This window comes from Echinops telfairi, unplaced genomic scaffold (assembly GCF_000313985.2).
Source record: "Echinops telfairi isolate 266 unplaced genomic scaffold, ASM31398v2 ScPeMD7_2291;HRSCAF=2852, whole genome shotgun sequence".
Lineage (NCBI taxonomy): Eukaryota > Metazoa > Chordata > Mammalia > Afrosoricida > Tenrecidae > Echinops > Echinops telfairi.
In genome coordinates this window covers 36,649,286-36,674,998 of record NW_022106189.1, presented here as the reverse complement: position 1 = coordinate 36,674,998, position 25,713 = coordinate 36,649,286, and the positions used below count along the sequence as shown (strand labels likewise).

The following is a 25,713-nucleotide window of genomic DNA, read 5'->3' as shown; positions in this document are numbered from 1 at the left end:
CTGGTAATAAGCTGTAAATCAGGTCTTCCTGCCGTGGTTTGTTTTTTACCACCCCAGCGCTTTTTCTGTAAAAATGTATTCCTAAGTAGCCTTGATCCCCCCCCACCTTGTTTATAGGAGGGGGGCGTTTTCCCTAATTGTCTTTTCTGACTAATAACTGCTGAGAATGGCTTCTGGGCCAGGCTGGTAATAAACTGGTAATAAGCTGTAAATCAGGTCTTCCTGCCGGGAAAGTGAAATCTGCCAATTCCTTGGGGCAACAAGAGAAAGGCAGAAAGTACTTGGCTCTGAAGAGGCCCGAGAAATGGTCTGGCACTAGCCGCTCGAGCTGGGTCCCCTGGGCTACTGTATTTCGATGAGTGTTATTTCACACGTACAATGCCCTGTTCCAGAATTAATACACAAATCCATCTTGAAAGAGCAGGAGACCTGAGGGTGTGCTGGGTTAGGTGCTGGGCTTCTAACCAAGAGGTCACCAGTTCAAAAGCGCCCACCACTGGAAGGGAGAAAGATGACATGGCTCTATTCCCACAAGAGGGACAGTCTCAGAAACCCACAGAGGCAGTTCCACTCTGTGCTGTAGGGTCACTAGGAGTCAGAACGGACTTGGTGGCTGTGCCTTTGGTTTGGAGCTGTTGTCCTGGAGGAAGTACATCTGGGATGTGCCTTCGAAGTGAGGTTGGCAAGACTTCACCTCATGTAATTTGGACATGTAACCAGGGAGAAGAACATCACGTTTGGTCGAGGGTCAGCTAAAAAGAGGAAGCCCCTCAATCGGATGGATGGATGCAGTGGCTGTGACAATGGGCTCAAACATCCCACGGATAGTGAGGGCGGTGTTTTATTCTGTTGTACCTGGGTGGCTATGAGCCAGACAGTGCTGACTCGATGGGACCATCCCCCACCCCAGCCCCACCCCCCACCCAGGGAACCAAAATAAATGTGTACCAGTTGGGGGAGAGGAAACAAGGGACCAGGTACGGCGGGGGTGGGGGGTGGGGCAGAAAAAAACCAACAACATTGAGATTGCAGGGACCAACATCTATGAAGTCCTTAACATCCTGGTTAACCTTGTAAATGAGGTATTCGTGGACAATATCCAGTGGGCAGATCTGTCTCATTTGGCACACACAGTGCTGGACTGCAGAGTTTTAAAAACTTTTGGAAAAGAAAAAAAAAAAACTTTTGGAAAAGGATTTTGACTTAGAAAGAAAGTGGACATAAAAATCCAGACTTCAGGCCTCTTTTGAAAGCTGGAAGATCTCCCATCCCTGTGTGCTTGACCCTTGAAGAGCAGCAGTAGGTCAGCCAATGGGGCATGACCTCTCCAGCCCGCCCTCTGGACAGCATGCTACTGAGACCAGGGATTCGTGGCCTTTATCATTACACGTATGCTGCTTGTCTTTCTTTCTTTCTTTCTTTCTTTCTTTCTTTCTTTCTTTCTTTTAAAATCATCTTATTGGGGGCTCTTATAGCTCTTATCACAATCCACCCATCCATCCATCCATCCATCTATTGTGTCAAGCACCTTTGTACACATGTTGCCATCATCATCATTTCTTTCTACTTGAACCCTTGGTATCAGCTCCCCACCCCGCTCCCTCCCTCATGACCCCTTGATAATTTATTTAAAAAATGTTACATGCCTTACACTGACTGCTGTCTCCCTTCACTCATTTTTCTGTTGTCTGTCCCCTGGGAGGGGGTTATACGCCGATCATTGTAATTGGTTCCCTCTTCCCCTCTTGGTATCGCTACTCTCATTATTGGTCCCGAAGGGCTTATCTGTCCTGGATTCCCTGTTTCCAGCTTTTGTCTGTACTGTATACATGCTCTGGTCTAGCAGGGTTTGTAAGGTAGAACTGGGGTCATGATAGTGGTGGGGGAGGAAGCATTAAAGAACGAGAGGAAAGTTGTGTGTTTCGTCGGTGCTATACTGCACCCACTTTTCTCCTGGAGGACTGTAATGATTGGTTGCTTGCTTGCTTTTATCCAAAAATGGGGAAATGAAAGACCAGAAGGTCCATGTATCTCAAGGAAAATGGGAGGAAGAATAGTTCTTTGTGGCTCAAAAGACTATTTCTACGCCAACTCCTTTCACTCGGCTGAGTTACCTGCCTGGCCTCTGAAGGCAGCCCTTGTGAAGCTAGATGTGTGGACAGGATGGATTTGGTATCAGATGTAGACTAAGCTGATGTAACAAGTAGACGTCATAGGGCAATGGCTGAAGCACAGTAGAAATATATTCCTCTCTCGCTTAAACAGTCTATGGTAGGTATTTCAGGTCTGTGGGTGACCCTCCTCTAAGCAGTGATTCAAGAATCCAGGGTCCTGCCATCCATCTGGGGGTTCTGCCACCCCTATGGTCACATCATCTTGGGCAATAAGGTAGCAGATGGGGAGCCAGGAGACAAACTTCACCCAAACCACTCACAACCCCCAGGGCTGTACTAAATCACAGGAGGGACCAGGAGATACAGTCCTCTTAGGGCTGACTCTCCTTGGCTCTGATTTTGTGAAGAAGAGATTTTAGAATGGCAGGGAGCCCCCTTCAGAGACTCAAATCGACCCTGGGTTCTCCCTAAGCTGAGTAGTATGCAGGCAAGAGGTTCCTGGACTCACGCGCCTCCCTTCAGTTTCGTGCAGGCATGGACATATTGGAGAAGATCATCTCCTTAGGCCAGTTCGTCTACAACCAGTGTGAAGAGATGAAGTACTGCCAGCGCCAATGTCAGCGCCTGGGGAGCCGCATCCAGGGCCTGCTGCAGCCTTTGCAGGTGCTCCAGGCCCAAGGAGCCGGGAACCTGTCTCCACAGCTCACCGCCGCCTTGTGCCGTTTGCAGACAGCCTTAACCGAAGCTAAGATGCAGATGAAAACGTTTAAGAACAAATCCAATATCCTGAAGTTCCTAAGAGCGAGGAATGTCACAATGCTCTTCAAAGAGGTGAACGAGTGTCTGAGAGATGCCTCGGAGGAACTCTCGCTGCTGCTGCTGGCCAAACAGCGGATCTTTGTTCCCAGCTCTTCCCAAAGAGAGTCCTGGCGAAAGGAGGATCAGCAGGACGCAGAGGAAGACTGGGGTATGTCTTAGGGTGCTCTTTGATTCCTAAAACAACAGGAAGGAGGCAGAGGTGTCAGCAGCTCTGCATGAGGCCCAGGACCCTGGGGGGGCCTCCTCAGTTCTTGGGGTGCCATTGAGGCCAGGTTCAACTCACAGTGGCCCTGTGCTGAGGGTCGAGCTGCCCCACTCCGATTTTTAGGCTGGAACCTTTTGTGGGTTGGAACAGCCTGCTACGCCATCAGGAGCCAAATGCTTTCACTGTTGTGCCACCAGGATTCTCAGCAACTAATCTGAAAAGTTGGGCGCTTCAAAGATGTCACAAGGGCCAGAGGCCTCATCTGCCGCTGTAAACATGGCCCCTAGGAAACCTCCTTGGTGCAGTTCCACTCTTTAACACCAGGGGTCGCCAAGAGTCGGAATCGAAGGCCTCCTTTGGACGTGTGGCCAAGCACTGAATATCCAAGGCCCATTTACGGTGGGGGCTGCTGACATTTAGGCAAAACTGAGGGGGCAGTGAATGCTTCCTTAGCCTCTGCCTCCCCCTTTGATATACAATGGCTGGAATTCTCCCAGCTGAGTCCCTCTAAGGGAAGAAGAGGACTGGTCCCCAGCCAATCGGCGCTCCTGGGTCTGCTTTCTAATGGGGTTGCAGACACACTTAGGCCCATCAACCTGGGACATAGCATTAGCTTCCTGCACTTACTTGCTTCGACAAAATCTTTTGAAAACATTTTTTCATTAGGTAACAGATTCACCCTGGACAAAATTTAAAAGGCACAAACAGGGCACAAAGTGTCAACCCCCCTGTGAACCTTGACCTCAAGCCCCCCCCCCCTTCCCCTCCAGGCAACCTCTCCACCAGTTTCCTGAATTGCTCTCCAGAAGGCGATTCCTAGACAAACTTCCAAGAAGCAGGGTTAGTGGGTCCATTGCGCATCTTGATAGAGGGGGTCTGAGCCTCTCCACAGCGTTTGGACAGATCCCCCTCCTACCGTCACAGGGTGACGCAGGGTGTTTCTCATGACCTTGTTCCCATTAGAACCTCTCTTGGGTTTAGCAGTGCAGATCCCCTATCTGGGGAACCTCTCAGTCCTAGGGCAAAGTGGGATGCTTGGTCACCGTACAATAGAGTGTCATGAGATTTTAAAACTATTTCTAACTTGGATTTGATATGGAAAGCACAAATAGAAGAGGACGGTGGAGACAGAAGGAAGCCAGACTGAAGCGAAAGGAAGAATGATTTCTGAGCAAACAGCCAGCCAGGGTGGGAAGAGAGAAAGACAAGAGAGACAGAATGAAGGAAAAAATAAACAAACAAACAGAACATTGTTCCTGAGCTCACCTGAAGCCCAATCTATTTTTTGTTCTAAACTAGACAGACAATAAAACTTGATAATAAACACTCTTCTTATGGCCAAAAAAAAAAAGATAAGTCAGGATAGGTTAGATTCTAAAAATTTCAACGCCTTAAGGAAAAAAAAAGTTGATTTTCATTGAGGCATATATAGTCCAGGAGACTTTCCAAGGCAGCTGTCCTGTGTGGGTTAGCCTGCCAGGATGCATGTCATACTTTCACACTTCTTTGTTGACACGACTTCCCGGGCCCCCCAAGCAGTCAGTTTAGAGCCCTAAACAAAGTCAATGCAATGCTCCTAATGGGAAGTGGTGCACACCTGATTGTTGGTTTGGGCCAAAGCAAGTCATGTGCCCAAGCCTTTCACACTATCTGTGTGCTTTAGAAAGCTGGGTCTTGACAAGCAAGAGTAGTTCCCGTCATAGTGAATAACACAACAGGTCAGACGGTGCCCCATGTGGTTCATTCGCATTACTATTTCTGACTATTTGCTGTCCTTTCACCTGCAGGAAAGGACAACATCAACTGTTTACTGGAGCAGCTGGAAAGCATCATTCAAACTTTGAGGCAATGTAAGTTATGTGCTGGCAGCTTCCGCTTGTGCCCTGTCTAGAAGTCACTCTACTTACCAGACCCCCAGGCTCCTTCCGCCTGCCTTTGTGTGACTTCTGAGCCAGGAATAGGCGTAGAGAGAACTTGGAAGTGAGAGATGGGTGGGATGGAGGTGAAGGGTCAAGAGAGAGGTGGATTTGGAGTGGAGGGAAGTTCTTGACATGTTTGCTAACCCCACAGCCTTGTCCTTGCTGGTCACCCCAAGGCATTCGAATCACTCCCCCAGCTTTGGGTCATGGTGTAGAACCCACTCACTAGCATGACGATGCCTCTTCCCTCATCTCATCGACCCTTTATTCCTTCTCTCCTGGGGCGGAGTTAGGCTTGCAGAAGCCCATGAAGCAGTTTCCCCAAGAATACATCAGGGAGATTAAGAAGGAGCAGCTCTCAGGGTCCCCGTGGATAGAGCTAAGGAAAAGCGAATCCAGCATCCTGTATAAAGGAGAATACAGCAAATGTCCCGTGACCATAAAAGTGTTCAACAGCTCGCAGTCCAGCACTGGGTAAGTCCTTCTGCAGAGTTTGCTCCTGTGCATCACTGCACTTACTCCTTGCCCGACCCTGTCTCCAGGTTTAGGAGGGGAACTCAAGAGCCTGCAGGGTTAAATTACTTGCCCTCTGCTATTAAGAAGCAAACAAGTCTTGATTGTGTCATGATTAAGTGTTAGGCTGTGATCCACATGGTCAGCAGTTCAAAATCACCAGCAGCTCCGCTGGAGAAAAACTGGGCTTTCTACTCTTGTAAATAGAGGCTCCGAAACCCACAGGGACTCATTCTGAACCAGCACCGACTCGATGGCAATGACTTTGGTTTGGGTTATTAGCAGTAAGCCCCCATTCAGCTATGTCCCCACACTCCCAGATCTATGGAAGGACTCATCTACTTTCGGTTTTCTATGGATTCGCCTGCTCTGGGTAGTTCATGAAGGAGCCATGGTGGTATGGTGGGTTAAGTGCTTAACTGCTAACGACAACTGCGATGGAGTCTTTTCCAATTCCGAGTGACCCCATAGAGCAAACCGTCTAGGATAAGGTGACCAGACGTCCCGACTGTCCCGATTTTTAACAACTTGTCCCGCATCCCGCGGCATTTTAAAAAAGTCCCGATTTTTGGAAAGAATGCAAGACAAGCTAGGAAACGGCGGGAGAACGGGAAGGGAATATACGGTTTTCGGCTGCCATGTGGCTATTTCACCAGGATATGAGTTTTATATTATTTTTGTTAATTTTATGCTAAACTTTGATAATAACAAATAATTGTTGAGAACTGATTATCGAGAACTGCTTAGCAAAGTTCGCATTGTTGATCAGTTGTTAGAATTCGACCACCATTGTTTGGACTTAATGAACAATGGCATTTGTTTGTTTGTTTGTTTGTTTGTTTGTTTGTTTGTTTTTACAATGGCATTTTTTGGCATTGGCAACGATGAAAACATTTTGTAACTGTCTCTCAGACAATACACATCGTACTGTGTGCTAGTTAAACAAGTGATGTCAACAAATTAGCTGTTCAGATAATTTAAGTAAGTGACTTATTTATTTATTTCCTAAATGCATACATTTCCTTGAATTTAGCAGACCATACTGGAATGATGTGCAAAAATCATTCAATCATATTGCTCACCATTTCCCATATAGTAATATTTCCAAAAATGATCTTTTTAATGAGGTATCATTATTTAAAATATATATTGATAAGGAAAAGGTTAAATCTTGGGCATCGGCAAAAAATCACAATAGAGAACAAATGGTTAGAAATATTTCATCATTTTGAAACAAACCATGTTCCATACAATAATGCACTAAAAATTGTGGAATACGCACTCTGTCCTTACCAGGAACTAATGCTATGACTGAATGCGTTTTTTCTACGGTAAATAAAGTATGTACATCAGAAAATTCACAATTAAGTGTTGAGACTTTGAAAGCTAATTTATGTGTGAAATATGATTTAACAAATTTCATGACCTTTTAAACAATGACCGCAATCTACTAAAAAAAAAATTCACTCAAATGAGAAATATGCCCAAGAATAAAATAATACTATACATAATTTTTAATGTATTATTTTTGTAAATTGTACTTATGTTGAAAATTTTTAAATATTACAATACTATTTTTATGTTCTATGAAAATTTTTGTTGCTCCATATAGACCAAATTTTTAATCAAGGACCCCCACCCCGGTCAATGGTGTCCCGCTTTACCAATGTTAAAATCTGGTCACCTTAGTGTAGGACAAAGCTCCTTCGGGTTTCTGAGACTGTACAGCTGGACAGGAGCAGAGAGCCTCATCTTTCTCCCATAAAGTGGTTGGTGAGTTTGCACTGCCTTGGGTCCATGCATGGCCCAATGCTTAACCTGTTGGGCCACCTGGACTCCTTGGCTAGAGAAACATACAAACAAACTTGCAGCCACCAAGTCAGGCCGGCTCATACCAACCCTATAGGACATAGTAAAATAGCCCCTGTGGGTTTCCAAGACTAACACTCTTTAGAGGAGTAGAAAGCCTCATCTTTCTCCTGCATAGAGCTAACGGGGGACAATTTATTATCTTCTAAGGGTCAACCCATTGGAGAAATGCAACCATTATAAACATGTTTGTACTTTACCATAGCGCTTCAGAACACATGCAGCAAAAATTGTCAGAACTAAAGGGGGGGAACATTTCAGCAGTGCTATTTGGGGACTTCGGGACCACATCTTCAACACTGGCTAGAACAATTAAGCAAACATTAAACCAGGAACTAAAATACTTGAATAACACTGCAAACTAACTAGACCTCAGGGACATTATCACACACTGTAGCCAACAGCAACCGAATATACATTCTTCTCCAGGGGACATGGATCATTCTCTAGGATAGAGCATCTGCTAGGTGGTAAAACTGCGTGAAAGGATGGAAATCGGGCAAAGCAAGGTCGTTCCGCATGGAATGAGACAGCAGGAAGATATTTTTCTATTTCTTCTTGCCAAAAATGTCAGCATTTGATATTGCTCCAGAGCCCCCACCCCCACCCCGCTAGGCTTTCAATGTATTATCTTCTTGGTCACCACTGGTTTTGTATTGTTAATTATGTGGTTATTTTTTTCTCCTCTAGAGCATGTTTTGTTGGTTTATGTCTTAGACCATTTTCTTTTGATCACTTTTTCCAGGGGGCTATCTTACTAGTATTTCCAAAGAGCCAAAAGCATGCATATGTTTTCAAATAATTTGTCAAATATTTTGAAGCTGTTATCTACTTTTTTTATTTGTACCTCTTTATTATTTTCTACACTTTGTTTCTGAAGTCCAAGTTTATCTTTAATATTTCTTACTGCTGAGCAAATATATCTAAACTAGAGATTTCCATCCCACTTCTTCCTGACGTGTCCCCAATATAGTCTGACATTTGGTCTTTACATCATTCAATCCTAAGTATTTCTTAGTTTCCCTGATGATCTTGTTATCGATCCAGAGATTATTTAGTAGTTATTTATTTACTTAACGAGTATACACGATTTCTTAGCTCTTTCTCTGTAATTAATTTTATTGCATTCACATTAGAAAAGATAGTTTAAAAATAGATAGTTTAACTATATTGATACTTTGGAACTCACTTCCCCCCCCCACTTTGACTCAGTGCATTGTGTGTTTTTAGAAATGGTCCATCTGTGCTGAAGAACAAACTCAGACTTCAACTACTAGGTGGAGTGTTCCCTGTCTATTTAACAGTTCCAGTGCAGGGATATGAGGCTTTGTTATGGTTCATTTCTGAAATCCTCTTCCCCTCTATTTCAGTAATTTCTCCAGGGTTGATTTGGGTGGCTGGAGCCAGCAGCCCATTCTAGTTAGCATCTCTGTTAGATGCTACACCCTCTTCTCTGCACTGATTCAAACTGCTCCCTTGGGAGGTTGGTGCTGGGACCACAAGGGAAAGCCAACTGTCAGACACCAGGTGTGTCTAAACTAAAATCAATTACTGGCAGATAGTGCCAGGGCTGCTTCCTAAATTCCCCCCAGCCCCCACCCCGATGGTTTCCCAACATCTGGTAAAAGGCTTGGGCTATTCCTTTTGAACCCGAGCAGGCATGTCCCTCAGGATTTCAGGGTAAGGGTCGGAGGAGCAGGACTCGACCTTTCACCGTTGTCTCAAGTGTGAGGGAGCAAGTCCTGGAGCAGACAGGGTGCTCCCCGAAGGCAGAAGAACCACAGGACCTGCCCCCACAGCCCTGATAGCCTCTGAAAGAAGGAGCAGGCTGGATTGGGAAGGTGGTTCTCATGTCCCCTTTAATGATTCACCTGCCCTCACCTGAAAGCCTGTGTTATAGAAGAGGTTGTATTTATAAGGTTTTACCTAATAAGTAATATTTTGTTTCCTAAACTTTGTTAATCAAACCAAACAAAAAAGACCAGACTTGCTGCTATGGAGTAGAATGCCAACTCATGGTGACCCTATAGGGCAGGGTAGAACTTCCCCTGTGAGTTTCTGAGATTAATGTTTATGGGAGTAGAAAGCCCCATCTTTTTCTCCCTCCTAGTAGCTGGTGGTTTTGAACTGTGGACCTTGAGGATCACAGCCCAATGTATAACCACTATGCCACCAGGGCTCCTTTGTTAATCAAAGACACATCAACTAGATTAATGGAGCATCAGTCAAATAAGATGTGATAGTCTAAAACAAATATAGAATTGACATTTTTGTTTTTCTAGAAAGCTTTATATCCCCCCTTCCCCAAAATCCAATTCTACATACCCACAATATAATAGGGTAGCTATTATATAATGCAAGGAGCCTTGGTGGCATAGTGGTTACCTGTTGGGCTGCTAACTACAAGGTCAGCAGTTCAAAACCACCAGCTGCTCCACAGAAGAAAAGTGGGCTTTCTACTCCCATAAAGAGTTAGTCTCAAAAAAAAAAACAACAAAAAAAGAGCTAGTCTCAGAAATCCACAGGGGCAGTTCTGCCCTCTCCTATAGGGTCAATATGCGTTGGCATCCACTCAATGGCGGTGAGTCTGGTTTGGGATATGGTGCTCCATATGGTGCAGCCAATGGGAAAAATGTGGTAACTCCTTAAAAAGTTAGAAACAGAATTACTAAATGATCCTGCAATTCCACTCCTCAGCATATACCCGAGTGCTTGGAGGCAAGGATTCAAACAGATGGCTGTACACCAGTGCCCTCCATTGCAGCCTTACTTCCAATAGTTTAAAAAAACAACAACAGAAACCACCCAAGTCCATCAAAAGATGAATCAAGGCAATGTACAAACATACGAAGGAATACTATTCAGCCATCAAGAGAAATGTAGCCCTGATATATGCTACATCATGTGTGAACCTTGAAAACATGCTGCTGGGTGAAATCAGTTCGATCTAAAAGGACACATATTATCATTTTACTTATATGAAATACTTAAAATAGACACATAGTAAGAGACCAAAGTTTATTAGTGGTTGCCAAGGGTTGGGGGAATTGGGGAGTTATTGCTAAAGGGGTACTGAATTTCTGTTTCAGGTGAGAAAACTTTTGAAACTATGTAATGGTGATGTCACACAGCATTCTAATGTCACTGAATCATACACATAAACACGGTTAAAATGTCAAATTTACAAGAGCTGTAAGAGCCCTCGATCAAATACTTTTTAAGTGTCAAATTTCATGTACCGTGTTTATCTTAGCACAATAAAATTGTATATAAAAGAAAAAAATAATTATAAATTCAATTCTACAAGGCTGTTCAAAATCCTGAAAATGATCGGTAAGCCCCATTACTATCTTCCCTTCGCTGATGAATCTTAAGCTCGCAGCTGCCTGAGCACCTCTGCGTATGTACACCCTTCCATCAGTAGCTGGGCTCAGCACAGCACCACATTCTAACCCTGAGCAGATGTTGACAATTCCTCCCCCTCACACACATGCACAGAGTTGGGGGGGGGGGGGCGAGCACCACTCAGTTCTGCATTCTCATTTCCTCTTTTACTCTTATAGACTAGTGAGGAGTACTTTCAATAAGGAGATCAGAACCATGAAGAAATTTGAATCTCCCAACATCCTGCGTATATTTGGGATTTGCATTGATGAGGAAGGTAAGGGGTGCTTCTAGGATTGGCGTTCAGTGACCTGGAGGACATCTACTGTTGGGAGTGTCGTTGTGGTTGTTGTTGAAAAACAGCTGAAGGGGTGGAATCTGCATGGCGTTTTCTTTTCATTGTTAATATATTGCACCCGAGATGTACGTTCCCATCCTTTTTCAGGAGAGCAGGGCTAACGTTGGTCACATCAGCCTGAGAGTTGGTTTGCATTCATGTGAGCCACATCTCCTCTTGCCATTCCACTGAGAGTCAAGAGGGTTCCTGTTTAGATGCCAGCCTGGGGAATGGGTACATTTTGTTGCTGTAAAACCTTATGAAGCAGACTGGTCCAAGGAAGGAGTCCACACTGGCTCATCATTAGTGTAGATCTAACTTAAAAATTAATACCAGAAAGCTATTTAATGTTCAGCAATGGTACTTGGGCATTATCTGGCTTTTCTGGTCTCGTGGCAAAGGAGGCAGCTCACGGAGGACGTAACCACACATTCCATAATTTGCCTGTGTTTCACTGACAGTGCAAAGGTGTTAAACTGTGTGAATCATAATAAATTGTGGCTAACCTTAGAGAGAATGGAAATCCCAGAAAGCTTCACTGTGCTCATGCGGAACCTATACATCACCTGAGAGGCAGTCATTTGAACCGACGGGAGCGATAAGGTGTGATTTCAAATCAGGAAGCGTGTGTATCAGGGTTTTATCCCTTCACCATACTTATTCAGTCTGTATGCTGAGCAAAGAAATAACCTAAGATGGACTGCATGAAGAAGGGTGCAGCGTCGGATTAGCGGAAGATTCATTATCAACTTGCAATCTGCTTGCTGAAAGTGAAGAGGACTTGGAGCGCGTTACTGATGAAAATCAAAGACTACAGCCTTCAGCCTGGATTAAACAATATAAAGAAAACAAACGTCTTCTAAACTGGACTATCATGGTACATGTAGACAAGATTGAAGGATTTCATTTCACTTGGATCCACCATCAATACCCGTGGGGGCAGCAGTCCAGAAATCAAGCGACCTATTGCAAGGTACAAATCTGCTATAAAAGACTTCTTTAAAATGTTTTCAAAGGCAAAGATGTCATTGAATAAGGGGCACCTGACCCAATGTTCAATTGCTTCCTACACACGCAAGCGCTGGACAATGAATAAAGAAAACCGAAGAAGAATGATGTGTTTGAATTACGGTGTTGGCCAAGAATATTGAATATATCACGGGCTGCCAGAAGAATGAACGAATCAATATTGGAAAACATAGTAGAGCCAGAATGCTCCTTAAAATCAAGGATGATGAGGCTTTCTTACATCCTTTGAACATGTTGTCCGGAGAGACCAGTCCCTGGAGAAGGACATCATGCTCGGTAAAGGAGAGAGTCAGACAAAAAGAGGAAGCCCCTCAACAAGATGGATCAACAGAGGAGGTGTAACAATGGGCTCAAACCTATGAGGCTGGGGCAGCCCAGGCCATGTTCTGCTCTGCTGGGCACCAAGTTGCTGGGAGTCAAAGGCATCTAACAACAACAACAACAACAACCAAATGCAAACACTAAATGCACTTGCCCTTTAACCAAAGAGTCCATGTGTTAGGCCCTTTTTCATTTTTCAGTGTGGCTGTATTTTCTCTCCGGGCCTGGACTTTCTCTTCCTGTTCTTACCCTCAGCAAGGACCAATCTACTCTTGTCTGAATCCTTCTGGATGCTTCTCTCCAGCCTCAAGCTGACCTGAGTTTGGAGTCAAATCCCTGTCAATACTAGAGGAAAGCTTTCAGTGATGTTTATTCTCTTGGGGAGCAGCAGAGGTCCTTGACTTTAGGCTTTTGTGTCTGTCCTTCCATCTCAAGCCGATGACCCGAAACGTTGACTTCTTGTCGGGGTTTCCTTATCCAGCCCCTGTCATACAGCCTAATTGTTGCATTGACTCTTCATCTAACGACTCAAACAAATGCAGAATTTTCACACAGCGAATACCATCAAGAAGAATGGTAACCCTGGGGCATTTGGGCCAAACTGGGTGAGATGGTATAGGGATAATAAGGTGGGGAATGAGGCTCACAGCAGAGCCAAGTCTATCTCTGCAGAGAGGCAGGGAGAGGTGGACTCTGAGTCAGGATGGATCTTCTGAGTGTCTGACTCCTTTTCCTCAGAGAATCCCCCTCAGTTCTGCATCGTCATGGAGCACTGTGAACGGGGCACCCTGAGGGAACTGCTGGATAAGGAACCGAACCTGGAATTTGGTGTGCGCATCTTCCTCTCTCTGGAGGCCGCCAAAGGCTTATACAGGTACTAGAGCGGGTGGAGAGGGTGCCAAGAAGAGTTGGTTGAGACTGTCTCGCCTGCTGATAACCCCAGGGATGATAGAAGCCTTACTTAGCCTCTCTTTCCCCAGACTGTTTTACTTTTGACTCTGATACAGACCTTAGATTAGAGAGGAAAAAGAGTCCTGGCCGAGTGAGCACCACCTCACAGAACTGGTCGTTGAATTTTTTTGCCTAGCTTGCTCTCAAGCAGTGCGACAGGCTCTTCTCGTAGGGTGGCCAGATTTAGCAAATACAAATCCAGACTCCTAGTTCTATGTAAGTTTCCGATACACAACAATGGTTCGTGTAAGTAATCATTGTCGTCCCAATTACTGCCTGGGCTGGAGGTACCGGTGATCAGGCAGAAGCTCTCCCTGGAGAAGGACAGCACGCTGGGTAAAGGACACAGCCAGCCAGAAAGAGGGAGCCTCCTCAACCAGACGGACTGACACGGTGGCTGCCCCAGTGGGCTCTGACATAGCGCGGATTCAGCGGAAGGCACAGGACCGGCAATAGCTCATTCTGTCATGTGTGCACAGGAATGTATCCCAGGTCTTTTCTCCTGCTGTGGACGTGGCTCGTGGGTCCATACCACGGACAGTTCAGTCAGCAGTGGAATGTTTAACTAGTGCGCCACCAGGGCTGCTTTTGCCCCAGACAAAACCCATGGATCGTTATCTATGAGGAAGTCACGGTAGGGGCCAGCCGCCTCTCCCAGTAGTGACCGTCCAGCCCCCTAAGAGATCTGCAACGGGTCCCTGATGCGCTCTGCCTTTGGTCCCAGCCTGCATCACTCCGAAGAACCTGAGCTCCACAGAAACATCACCAGCACAAGCTTCCTGGTCACTGAGAGCTACCACGTGAAGGTGAGCGGGGGGGCCTTTCGTGGGGCCCTTGATCTAACCTGTGTGACTGTTCGGTGCAAGAGGAGGGACACAAGTATCCCCAAAAGCTTTTTCCTGCTGTTTCTCTGCCTCAGATTTAGAGATGACTCCTTCTCTGCCCCCACAGGGGGACAATCACACAGTAGGACTCAATGCCGGCTTCCTGTTCTTAGGCAGAGATGGGCTACAAGTCCCATCTTGTTACACCAGAGGATCTTCTTAGATCCACTTACATATTCGGATGCAAAGAATTTCCTGTGGGCAAACTTGGCAATCAGGGCCACTTCAAAGGATACTGTTCAGAAACAAAGCTTGCCCACAAGCAGCATCAAGCCATCCTTTCCAGTGGGAGTGCTCCCAGCCATCTACACAGTTGCTGTATATACTCGAGTATAAGCCGACCCGAATATCAGCAGAGGCACCTAATTTTACCACAAAAACTGCATTAAAAATGTGCTGAAAAATTTGGTTTATACACGAGTATATATAGTACCAGGAAATCGCTTTGCCCTCTCTCCCCATGTGCAAGGCAAAAGACTCCCATCATACGGTGCAGGGACATGCTGGCCTAAGAACCCTCATGACCCCCAGGAGTTCCCATCTCTTTGAATAGCTCTAGAGGCAATGCTTCCAGGGTCCCTGCAAGGGACAGGCAGGGCCAGTGATAAGAATTACCACCAAGCACAGTATCCTATCAGGTCTGTAGGCCCCTTACGCCCCCTACCCTCCAGAAGTAATTTTCTAATCAGGGGTCGTTTTTTATCATTCGCACTATTGCTTAGACATAGACTGTCTACTTTATCATGCTTCCATGGGAACAGAGCTCAACAGTTCAGCAAGGTTTAGATTTTCACATAGAAGAGGAAAGGGTTTTGGTAAGTCTGCGTCCACCCCTCCCAAAGGTGGAAAAAATAGTGTGTTCTTAGGGTTAGCAGCTGAGCACGTCCCAAGGGCACCACCAGGGCTCCTCAAGGACTCCTTCTAGAGCATTGTCCTGGCCGGGCAGAACCAGTGGGGATAACTCCGAGCCGGGTAGAACAGGTGAGGCACTGACTGCTGACCCAGAGCTGGGCTGTTTGCGCCCCCCACCCCCACCCCCACCCCACCCCGCCTGCTCTGTGACCGGCTGCTTCCATAAGGATTGCAGCCTTGGAGACCCTGGGGGAGGGGCCAGTTCTGCTCTGTCTTACAGGGTTGCTATGAGTTGGAATCTACTTCCGTGGTACTGGGTTTGGTTTTGAGTTTAGGGATTAACACACGAATCGTTGCATAAAATCCAAAGAAACACACTGGCTACGCTCTAGGATCAGATGGTCTGGGTGAATGATGCCCCACGTCACTTCTGCTTCTGAGAGAAAGCCAGCCAAGTGCTAATACCAAGTACCCCTCCACCCTCATCACTCGGACATACACCAGCTACCGCGAAAGCCTGTGTCTAACGCCAGGATGCTAGCAGCAACTTACCAAGTCTCACAGGTGCTTAACCTCCCACGCATGACCTCTTTACGGTCCTTTTCTGAGTTTGAGGGATTGGTGGCTGATAAAGGAAAAAGAGATCAGAACAGAATGGCAGCGTCGCCCCACAAGCTGTTTCCTGGGGCCAGTGCACTGACATGGGCTGCTTATAGAGGGTCCAGGAGAGCGCAGAGCCTTCCTCAGGAGCAAGGTGGAGCCTCTGGGTCGGAGGGCTCCAGAGGTGGTCTTGTCTTCTCCATGCTTAGCAGACACTGGTATACCCTCACAGGGGATGCGACACACATCGGCTCCAAGTGGCTCAAAACAACTGGTTTCTTTAGGTTCTTTTTAAAACACTGGGTGTGTGAAAACTTGAGGTTGGTGCTGAAAGAAACCACCAACCAGAGGCCGAGAGACAGGCCAAAGATGAGTCAAAGATGATTCATTTACATTCCCGTGTAGAAATCTCTGGGTTAAAAAGAGAGAGAGAGAGAGAAATCTCTTGGTCGTTGCACCATAGGAAGGTGAGCACATACGTCATCTCGTTCCAACAGCCACAGAGTTGGACGACATCCCTAAAGTGAAAGGCCATTCCCTAAGGCTCATGGGTAGTACCAATTCATGCCCTCCAACCCCCACCCTAAGGAGCTTCCTGTCTCCAAGTCACCTCTCTCTAGCTTGCAGGATTTGAGCTGAGCAAAACACAGACTTCCATCAGTCGGGAAGCGAAGCAAAAGAGAGCGGGGAGAGTCAATGTTACCGCATACGTCTCCCCGCAGGGACTGAGCAATGTGTTCCACAAATATGACGAAAAAGCAGAAATATACAGGTAGGTTCATGTGCCCATGCAGATTCTTATGCAGATGAAGAAGAAGAGGAGAACTCAAGTCTAGCTCTACCTCCAAGAGTCATCAGCACTCTGTTGAGCAAAACGGGTGGTGGAAAATGAGTTTTCTGGACATGCTTGAGGCGGGTAGAAAAAGGAAATCTTATGCCAAGAGGGTGAGGGAAAGGTGGAGGTGGGGAACCGATCACAATGATCTACATATAACTCCTTCCTAGGGGGGTGGACAACAGAAATGTGGGTGAAGGGAGACAGCGGTCGGTGTGAGACATGGGGGGAAAAACTGACAAATTAGCAGGGGCTCATGAGGGAGGGAGGGGTTGGAGGGGGGAACATGAGGAGCTGATACCAAGGGCTCAAGTAGAAAGAAAATGTTTTGAAAATGGTGATGGCAGCGTATGTACGAATGTGCTTGACACCATGGATGGATGCATGGATTGTGATAAGAGCTGTACGAGCTCCCATTAAAGTGATTTTAGAAAGGAAAAGGAACACGTGTTCTGATGTTTCCATGTCCTGGTTTTCTTTTAGCTTTGGCATCGTCCTCTGGGAAATCGCCACTGGGAACATCCCATTTGAAGGTGACAAGTGTCTAGGCTGGGGCAGATGATGCTGGCAAGGGTTGGGGCTCTTTCTGATGAACTGGTCACTCCTCCCTGGGGCTTTCTGGGAGCTTTGTTTTTTAATGTGGGCACTGCCCGAGCCAGCCAGAGGAGTCCCTGGAAGCTCAGTAGCTTTCCCAACGCTGAAAGTCCCTCGTCCTGATGCCAGCGAGGTTTTTATGCCTTTCATCCTATTATTTCCACGCCAGGCTGGGAGTCTAGGAGGATCCAAGAGATGGCAAAGGCAGAAGGGTACCAAGAGCCACTGGGTGAAAATTGCCCTCCATTGCTGCAGGAGACCATCAATCAGTGCCGGGCCTATGAGCCCTCCGAGCGGCCCTCTGTGAAGGGTAAGCCTCTCTCTCCTCTCTCCACATCCTAGTTCCCAGGAGAGTCCTCAGATGGTGGGTCACATCCAGGAGTGATTTGCCCCCAGGGGTCATTTGGCAACGTCTGAAGAGATTTGGGGTCGTTATAGCTGGGTGTGGGGATAAATGATGGGTCTAGTGGTTAGAGGCCAGAAATGTTACTGGATACCCTACAATGCACAGGCCCCGCCAACATCCCCCAAAATAAAACACTAAGAATGATCCACCCCTAAATGGCAATACCTGGTGGTGCAGTAGGTTAAATTAAGCATTGCCCTGCTAACCGAAAGGTCATCAGTTCAAACCCAGCAGTCACTCCAAAGGAGAAAGATGAGGCCATCTGCTCCCATAAAGATTTACAGTCTCAGAAACCCTCTGGACCAGGTCTGCTCTGTCCTATCGGATCACTATGAGCCGGAAGTGACCAGCCAGTAAGTAGGTAAATGTCAGTAGGGAAGGAGTTGAGAAAACCTGCTCTCTGGGCATTAAACAACTCCTCCTCCTCCTCCTCCTCACTTTTATTGAACTGATTTTCACTCATAAAGACTGACCCCTTAGGATTTCTGAGACTATATATCTAAGGCATTGCTTAGGTCAAAGTGAGTTGGGGAAGGGGGATTGCTTTTCTCCAGCCTGTTTTTCTCCTTTTTTTCCCCAGCCTGTTTTTCTCCTTTTTTTCCCCTGACTCCCTCCCACTCTCCCTCATTCTCTCCCCAACCTCACGCTCCACACCTTCCTCTTGTCCTCCATCTCTGTCTTTTTCAGCATCCTTGGAACACCTTTTACAACTCAGTCTTTTTACTTCATTGTCAGTTGCTTCTCTATAGCTTTTTCTCCCTCTTCCTCCCTAGGAGCATGCGTCCCCTTTCTCACTTTAGACCCAGATCTCCCATCAGCGTTTCCAAAGTACCAGACAGACAAGGGTGTGGGTCGCATGCACCATCACTGGATTAGAGAAGTGTTTCCACTGAAGACTCTACAGAGTTCAAAGGCATATTTTTCTCTAATTTTGTTGTGATAGGTTTCAGATGACACAAGTGTATGCAATACACATGTAGCTTTAAAAATTGTCGTCAAATGACATCACACATTCACCCCTTGGTTAAGGAATATGACCCTGCCACTAACTCAGAAACCAAGGAGTCCCTGGCTTCTCACATTTCCTCCTCTTCCCCCAAGATCAACACTACCTTAATTTTTTTTTAACTAGTAAATAGTGTATTTTTGGCACAAACTTAAATCTCAAGTTTCATAAGGTTAAGCAAGCAAGATGTCCTCAGAGTCTATGATAATAGAACACTGAGATGAACTTTTGACTTTTATCAGAACTGAACTTTTCAAGTTATTTTAAAAGCTACTTTATTTTTGGTTTCCCTTATTATTATTATTTTTTAACCAAAGTGAAATATATTTTTAAAAATTTTATTATTGTGAATTAGATGGTGGGTGGATTACATTTCGCACCATCAATTTTGTGTTCACCAGTTTGTTACTTTTCACCCCTCCCCCCAGTCAGGACCTTACCCTCGCCCTCCTTAGATTTCCCTTCTCCCTCTTATGAGTTAGAAACCCTCTCCACCTAAGTAAATACTTGTCAACTCTCTGGTCTATTGCTTCTTCTGCCCTCCCTTCCCCTCCTCGCTCCCTTGGTAACCGCCAAAGTCTGTCCCCTGGGGACGAAAAGTCTGTCTTCTAACAGTGGACTCTGGGGTCTTAAAAGCTTGAAGGTAAACAAGTGGCCATCTAGCTCAGAAGCAACAAAGCCCACATGGAAGAAACATGCCAGCCTGTGCAATCACGAGGTGTCGAAGGGATCAGGTATCAGGCATCATCAGAACAAAAAATCTTATCATAGTGACTGATGGGGGGAGTACAGAGCGGAGACCCAAGACCCTCTGTGGGCACCTGGACATCCCCTTACAGAAGAGTCTTGTGGAGGAGATGAGCCAGTCAGCGTGCAGTGTAGCAGCAGTGAAACAAACAACTTTTATCTAGTTCCTAAATGCTTCCCCCCGCCCCCACTATCATGATCCCAATTCTACCTTACAAGTCTGGCTAGACCAGAGGATGTACACTGGTACAGATAGGAACTGGAAACACAGGGAATCCAGGGCAGATGATCCCTTCAGGACCAGTGGTGAGAGTGGCAATACCTGGAGGGTGGAGGGAAGGTCAGGTAGAAAGGGGGAACCGATTAGAAGGATCTACATATAACCTCCTCCCTGGGGGATGGACAACAGAAAAGTGGGTGAAGGGAGACGTCGGACAGTGTAAGATATGACAAAATAATAATTTATAAATTATCAAGGGTTCATGAGAGAAGGGGGAGTGGAGAGGGAGGCGGAGAAAATGAGGAGCTGATGCCAGGGGCTTAAGTGGAGAGGAAATGTTTTGAGAATGATGAGGGCAAAGAATGTACAAATGTGCTTTACACAATTGATGTAGGTATGGATTGTGATAAGAGTTGTATGAGCCCCCAATAAATGATTAAAAAAATAGTGGGCTCGTACAATATTTGTCCTTTTACAGCTGACTAATTTCACTCAACATCATGACCTCCAGGTCCATCCACGCCACCAGATGTGTGGTGGTTTCATCATTTGTTTTTCAGTGAGGTGTACTATTCCACTGTATGGACCCAAGGTTCTTTCTCCATTCTTGACTGACGGTCCTTTGGGCTGTTTCCATCTTCTTGCTCTCATGGACAGAGCTCCGATGGACATGGGTGTGCATACGTGTGTTCACGCGATGGCTCTTACTTCCAACAGAGATAGTTTGGTGGTCTGGAATCTCTAGTCCCTGTTGTTTGCGCTAACGCCGCATCCTTTTCCACAGTGGCTGCTCATCTTTGCAGTCCTACCAGCAGGGCGAGTCTTCCAATCTCTCTCTGCACCCTCTCCAGCGTTTGTTGGTTTCTTCTTTCTTGCTCTCTTTTTAAATTTGATTCTCATTGTCGGTGTATGGTGGTATCTCCTCGCTTTGATTTACACCTCCCGGGTGGCTAATCATCATGAGCGTCTTTTCATGTTTGTTAGCCATTTAGATGCCATTCTTTTTTGCTTTTTTTTCAGTTAATCATTTTAGTGGGAGCTCTTACAGATATTATAACATTCCATGGTTCAATTAGATCATGCATAATTGTAGAATTGGTACCACAATCGGTTTCCAAACAATTCCTTTCTTCTTGATCTCTTTGATTTCAGCGCCCCTTTATCCCCTCCCTCCCCCACCCTACCCAAGAACCCTTATTATTCTGATATTTTATTATTATCATGTGTTGTTGTTGAGCCATATCGCACCCCATCGCCTACAATTCTGTTGTTTGCTCCCCTTGAGTGGGGTTGCCATCTATTAGGAACTGTTTATTCATGTCCTTTTCCCATTTAAAAATATTGGCCTATTGATCTCTTTCTTGTGCTATTTCAGTTTTCTAAAGGTTATAGAGACTAGTCCATAGTCCACTGTCATTGTCAATATTATTTTCCCCGAAGTCTATGGGTTCTTTTTAACTCTTTTGATGAAGTCGTCATCTCTGTCATTTATCTTGTCTTCTCCGGTGTGTGCTTCCTTCATTATGTGTGATAGTATATCTAGACCCTGCAATAGGGCCCTGAAGTGGGTCCCTGTTTTCTCATTGATGATCTTCATAGCTCTGAGATTTACATTTAGGTCTTTGGCCCATCTTGAATTCATTCTGGGGGTGAGATATGGGTCCTATTGCCTTCTTCTGCAGATGGAGATCCAGTTTTGCTAGCACCATATGTTGAAGAAAGAATCTTTTCCATTTAATTTTTTGAGGGGCTTTGGGGTCACTGTAAGTCAGCATCAATCTGATGGCAGTGAATTTTTGTCTAAGATCAATTATCTATAGGTCGATAAATTTATTTCTGGTTTTTCTACTCTGTCCCATTAGTCATTAGTCTATGTACCCATCATTGTACCAATCATTGTCTGACTGTTTTGACCACTGTGGCTATATAATAGGTTTTGAAGTCGGGAAGTGAGAGGCCTCCTATTTTGTTTTTCTTTTTTAATAAATCATTTTATTGGGGGCTCTTGCAACATTCCTTACTTCAATTGTATCAAACATATTTGTACATACGTTGCTATCATCATTTTTTAAACCTTTATTTTCTATTTGAGCCCTTGGTGTCAGCTCCTCTTTTTTCCCCCTTCGTGCCACCCTCCTGACCCCTTGAGAAATTATATATTATTATTTTCATATATGACACAACCTCTGTCTTCCTTCACCCACATTTCTGTTGTTCATCCCCCTGGAGGGGATTATGCATCGATCTTGAAATCGGTTTCCCTTTCTTCCCCTCCCATGCACATCTTCCCCCTACCCTCCTGGTATCACTACTCCCATTTCTGTTCCTGAGGGCTTTATCTGACCTGAATTCCGTGTGTCCTGAGCTCTTATCTGTACCAGTGTACATGCTCCAGTCTAGCCAGAACTGAAAGGCAGGACTGGAGTCATGATAGTGTGGGTTGAGGAAGCCTCAAAGAACCAGAGGAATATTGTGTTTCATTGGTGCTATTCAGCTCCCTGGTTGACTCATCCCTTTCTTGTGACCCTTCTGTTAGGGGATGTCCTATTGTCTACAGATGGGTTTGGGTCTCTGCTCCACTCCGACCTCCCTCGTTTGTTTTGGGGCTTCTGGTTTGGGGTCTTCTGGTGCCTGTTACCTGAATCAGTTGACACCTCATGATCGCACAGGCTGGTGTGTTTCTTCCATGTAGGCTAGTTGCTTATCTGCTAGATGGCCGCTTGTTTAACTGCAAACCTTTAAGACCTCAGATGCTATATAGTTACTTCTTCTTAAGAAACTGTTTGCTTATCCTGGATTCTTCCCTCTCCAAACAAAGTTAGTAATTAGTTTTTCTATTTCTTTAAAGAACGCAGTTGGGATCTAGATTAGAATTGTGTTCTATTTATAGATGGTTTTGGGTAGCATTGACATTTTCATAATGTTCAGTCTTCCTATCCATGAACGCAGACTGTGCTTCCATTTATATAAGTCTCTGTTGGACTCTGGTAATAGTATTCTAACACTCCCTTAACTTGTGTGGCAGAAAGTTACTTACAGTTCTACCACCCAAGTATCCTACGTTACTGTATTTCTCATGTACAAAGACTTTATATCAATTATAGAATGCTATATTCTACCCTGACTTGCTTTGTTTGCTCAACATTATGATTTGGAATTGATCCACGTTGATGTGGTCGCTTCAACCCCTTCCTTTTCACTGCTGTGCGTGTTGTTGTTGTCATTGTTGTTGTGTTGTTGCTAGGTGCCTACTCACAGCATCCCTCTGTACAACAGGACAAACCATTGCCTAGTCCTGCACCATCCTCACCATTGTTAGGTTTGAGCCCATTGTTTCAGCCACTGGGCCAAGGCACTGCTGTACACTAGTCCCTTAGATCCAATCTTCTGTTGATGGACATGTAGGTTACCACAGAACTTGATTCCTAGGAGGCATACTCCTTTCAACATCTGGGTGTGTGGGATATAAAAAGACTTTCTTCAGCTTCTCCCCCAAATATATATGTCAGACCTAGGACACTGCTTGCAACTAATGGTAAATGATTGTCAAGTTATCTCCCTGAAGGCACCAGCCATCCAGAGCAAGCAGACCCTATTGTCCGTCTCACCACAGGTGGCGCTAACTGGCTACTGTTAGGGAAAGTGGATTGCTTTCCTTGAAGGGCTCAAAATAAATCTTGTCTCTAGCTCAAGGACAATCAAGGTTAACTGCCATCATGAATCTAGGATCCGCCCATCTTGCCAGATGTATGCCTGTAATCCCCTCTCTTCCTATAGCGTGTACACCCCTAGATCGTCCCCCTCCCATTACTGTATTACCTATAGTACAACCCCTTCCTGTGACGTATGTATTTACCTGTAATTAGAGGTCCTGCACGCCCCCAAAAGATATATAAGCCTGGTTCGAAATAAATCTCTTTCTCTCCTGCCCTCTCTGCCCACGCTGTGCGTGGACCTGGCTGTTGAGATCATGGCCCTCCAGGAGGTGAGCATGCTACCATGAAATGTGTCTGACTCCTTTATTTTACCTTTTTTTTCTATCTCTATTACTCTCTATGACTTTAGTATAATCTTTATATATATTTTAACCGTTCAATTGAGCCTACCAAACCCATGATTAGTTGTGGGGGGCTGATTTTCCCCCAGAGGAGTGCACATCTCTTGGAACATCAGTCTAAGGACTTGTGAGGTTACACGCTTGGGTGTGAAGCTCACTGACTATAGGGGGAGAGAGCAAGTAAAGAGACAAGCTTCCAGCCCATTTCAGGATGCTCTCCGCACATGTCCTCAATACTTACGGAAGTCTCTGGCACAAGGCCTTTCTTCTTCAACGCCTTCTCACAGTGATCCATTGGGAAACAGACACCCTAATCCCTACTTTTACAAGTGGAACATTCAAATCACAGTAGAGATGCTCATTGAAACTTTCCTCTTCACTGCAGAGCTGAAGTACAAACTCAACTGCACCTCCTGGAGAATCAGGTTGTAGGAGAGAGGAGGCACTGAGAATGTTTTATTTAGTGCCTTCTTCTACACTCTCTTTTGTCTCTTTCCTCTCTCTTCCAGGCTCCTTTACAGTCCAACGCCTCCTGGTATTAAGCAAATCTAGTACCATAAACTCACTCGTACTCACACTAAGATGTGGGTTTATCCCTACCCTTGCCACCAGGTATTGTGTTTTGAAGATTGCCGGAGTGAGAGGGGAACTTCCTAATACAAAGACAGGAGTGAAGATGGTGGGATTTTAGGCACCAGTCAGACTAGAGGGAATGTTGTCTCCACAGAATAGGGAATACAGAATTTGTATTTCTAGTTTGATTCTTCGCTCCCTGCTTGCATTTAATTTTTTGTTTCTTTGTTCACAGAAATCGTAATGAAACTATCTGCCATTGAGTAGTGCCTTGGACTCTAAGCCAGCAAGTCTTTGGATAAGAAGCTGAGAGAGGCATCGCTCTCTTATCTGCTTTTGCAATGAATTATTCCTTCTGCTGGAAGGCAGCACTTCACTCCCGATAGAAAACAAACCCAGCCACCCAGCACATCCTTCTCCAAATAGTATTTCCAAAACTGTATCTCTGATGGTAATTTTGGTAGATGTTTTGCAAATATCTCTCAGTATCCACACACCTCTCGACAGTGTGGCTTTGTAGCCCTCTTCTACCAAGACGTGGCGTTTACCCACCCACCCCCATTTGAACTGAAGTTGGCATTGCCGTTTGTTTAGGCAAGTACCATGTGAAGAATTGCTGATGTGCCAATTCTGAGCCAAGCTTCAAGAGACCTTACCAACACTCCATCTCTTTCTCAGGAGCCTCCCCAGGCATGAATGAGCCTGGCTGACATGCTGGAGGGTGAGAGACAAAGTGGGACAAACCGGCTCAGTGACATCCAAAGTTAGGCTGCCATCCTGAATCTAGGATTTCCCATCTTGTCACATGTGTACCCCCAGTCCCTCCCCTTCATGTTGGGTGTATACCCCTAGATCGCCCCCCCCCATTACTCTATTACCTATAGTACAACCCCTTCCTGTGACATATGTAATCCGGGGGCTTGCCTATCCCCAAAGATATAAAAACCTGGGTTAGTAATAAATCGTGCTCCCTCTCTCCTGCTCTCTGCCCGTGCTGTGCGTGGACCTGGCTATTGAAATCATGTCTGTCCAGGAGGTGAGCATGCTACCATGAAATGTGTCTGACTTCTTTATTTTACCCTCTCTCCTCTCTCTATTATGCTCTATGACTTTACTATTATTATACTTTTACTGTAATCTTTATATATCTTAACCGTACAATTGTGCCTATCGAACCCTTGATTAGTTGTGGGGGGCTGACTTCCCCCACAAGTGACAAAGTGGGACAGGGCCCAGCCATCCCAGCTGAGGGTACACGCAGCAGCTAATCTGTAGTCGCATGAGTGATCTCAGTCAAAACCAGAACCATTCAACTGAGCCTAGCCCAACTGGACCATCCACAAAATCATGAGATAAATAAATTAGTATTGTCTTTGACCACTATGTTTTGGGGGTGGTGGTAGGTATAATGAAAGTAACAGAGTGCTATGAGTTGAAATGTGTCCCCCCAAATTGTGTTGTAAATTATAACTCCTTAC

At 45.5% G+C, this 25,713-nt stretch overlaps 1 protein-coding gene across 1 annotated transcript in view; it reads left to right on the top strand.

Moving 5' to 3' along the window:
- MLKL (mixed lineage kinase domain like pseudokinase) overlaps positions 1-25,213 on the top strand; it is a 26,591-nt gene extending 1,378 nt beyond the window's left edge. The window contains exons 2-11 of the mRNA XM_004704794.2: positions 2,637-3,081; positions 4,926-4,988; positions 5,351-5,531; positions 11,003-11,100; positions 13,249-13,384; positions 14,186-14,267; positions 16,418-16,569; positions 17,116-17,165; positions 17,396-17,536; positions 24,471-25,213. Of these exons, the coding sequence (XP_004704851.2) occupies positions 2,649-3,081; positions 4,926-4,988; positions 5,351-5,531; positions 11,003-11,100; positions 13,249-13,384; positions 14,186-14,267; positions 16,418-16,569; positions 17,116-17,165; positions 17,396-17,536; positions 24,471-24,502 (1,368 nt within the window). The 5' untranslated portion in view covers positions 2,637-2,648 and the 3' untranslated portion in view covers positions 24,503-25,213. The remainder of the gene's footprint in view (positions 1-2,636; positions 3,082-4,925; positions 4,989-5,350; positions 5,532-11,002; positions 11,101-13,248; positions 13,385-14,185; positions 14,268-16,417; positions 16,570-17,115; positions 17,166-17,395; positions 17,537-24,470) is intronic.
- Positions 25,214-25,713: the final 500 nt, after the last annotated feature.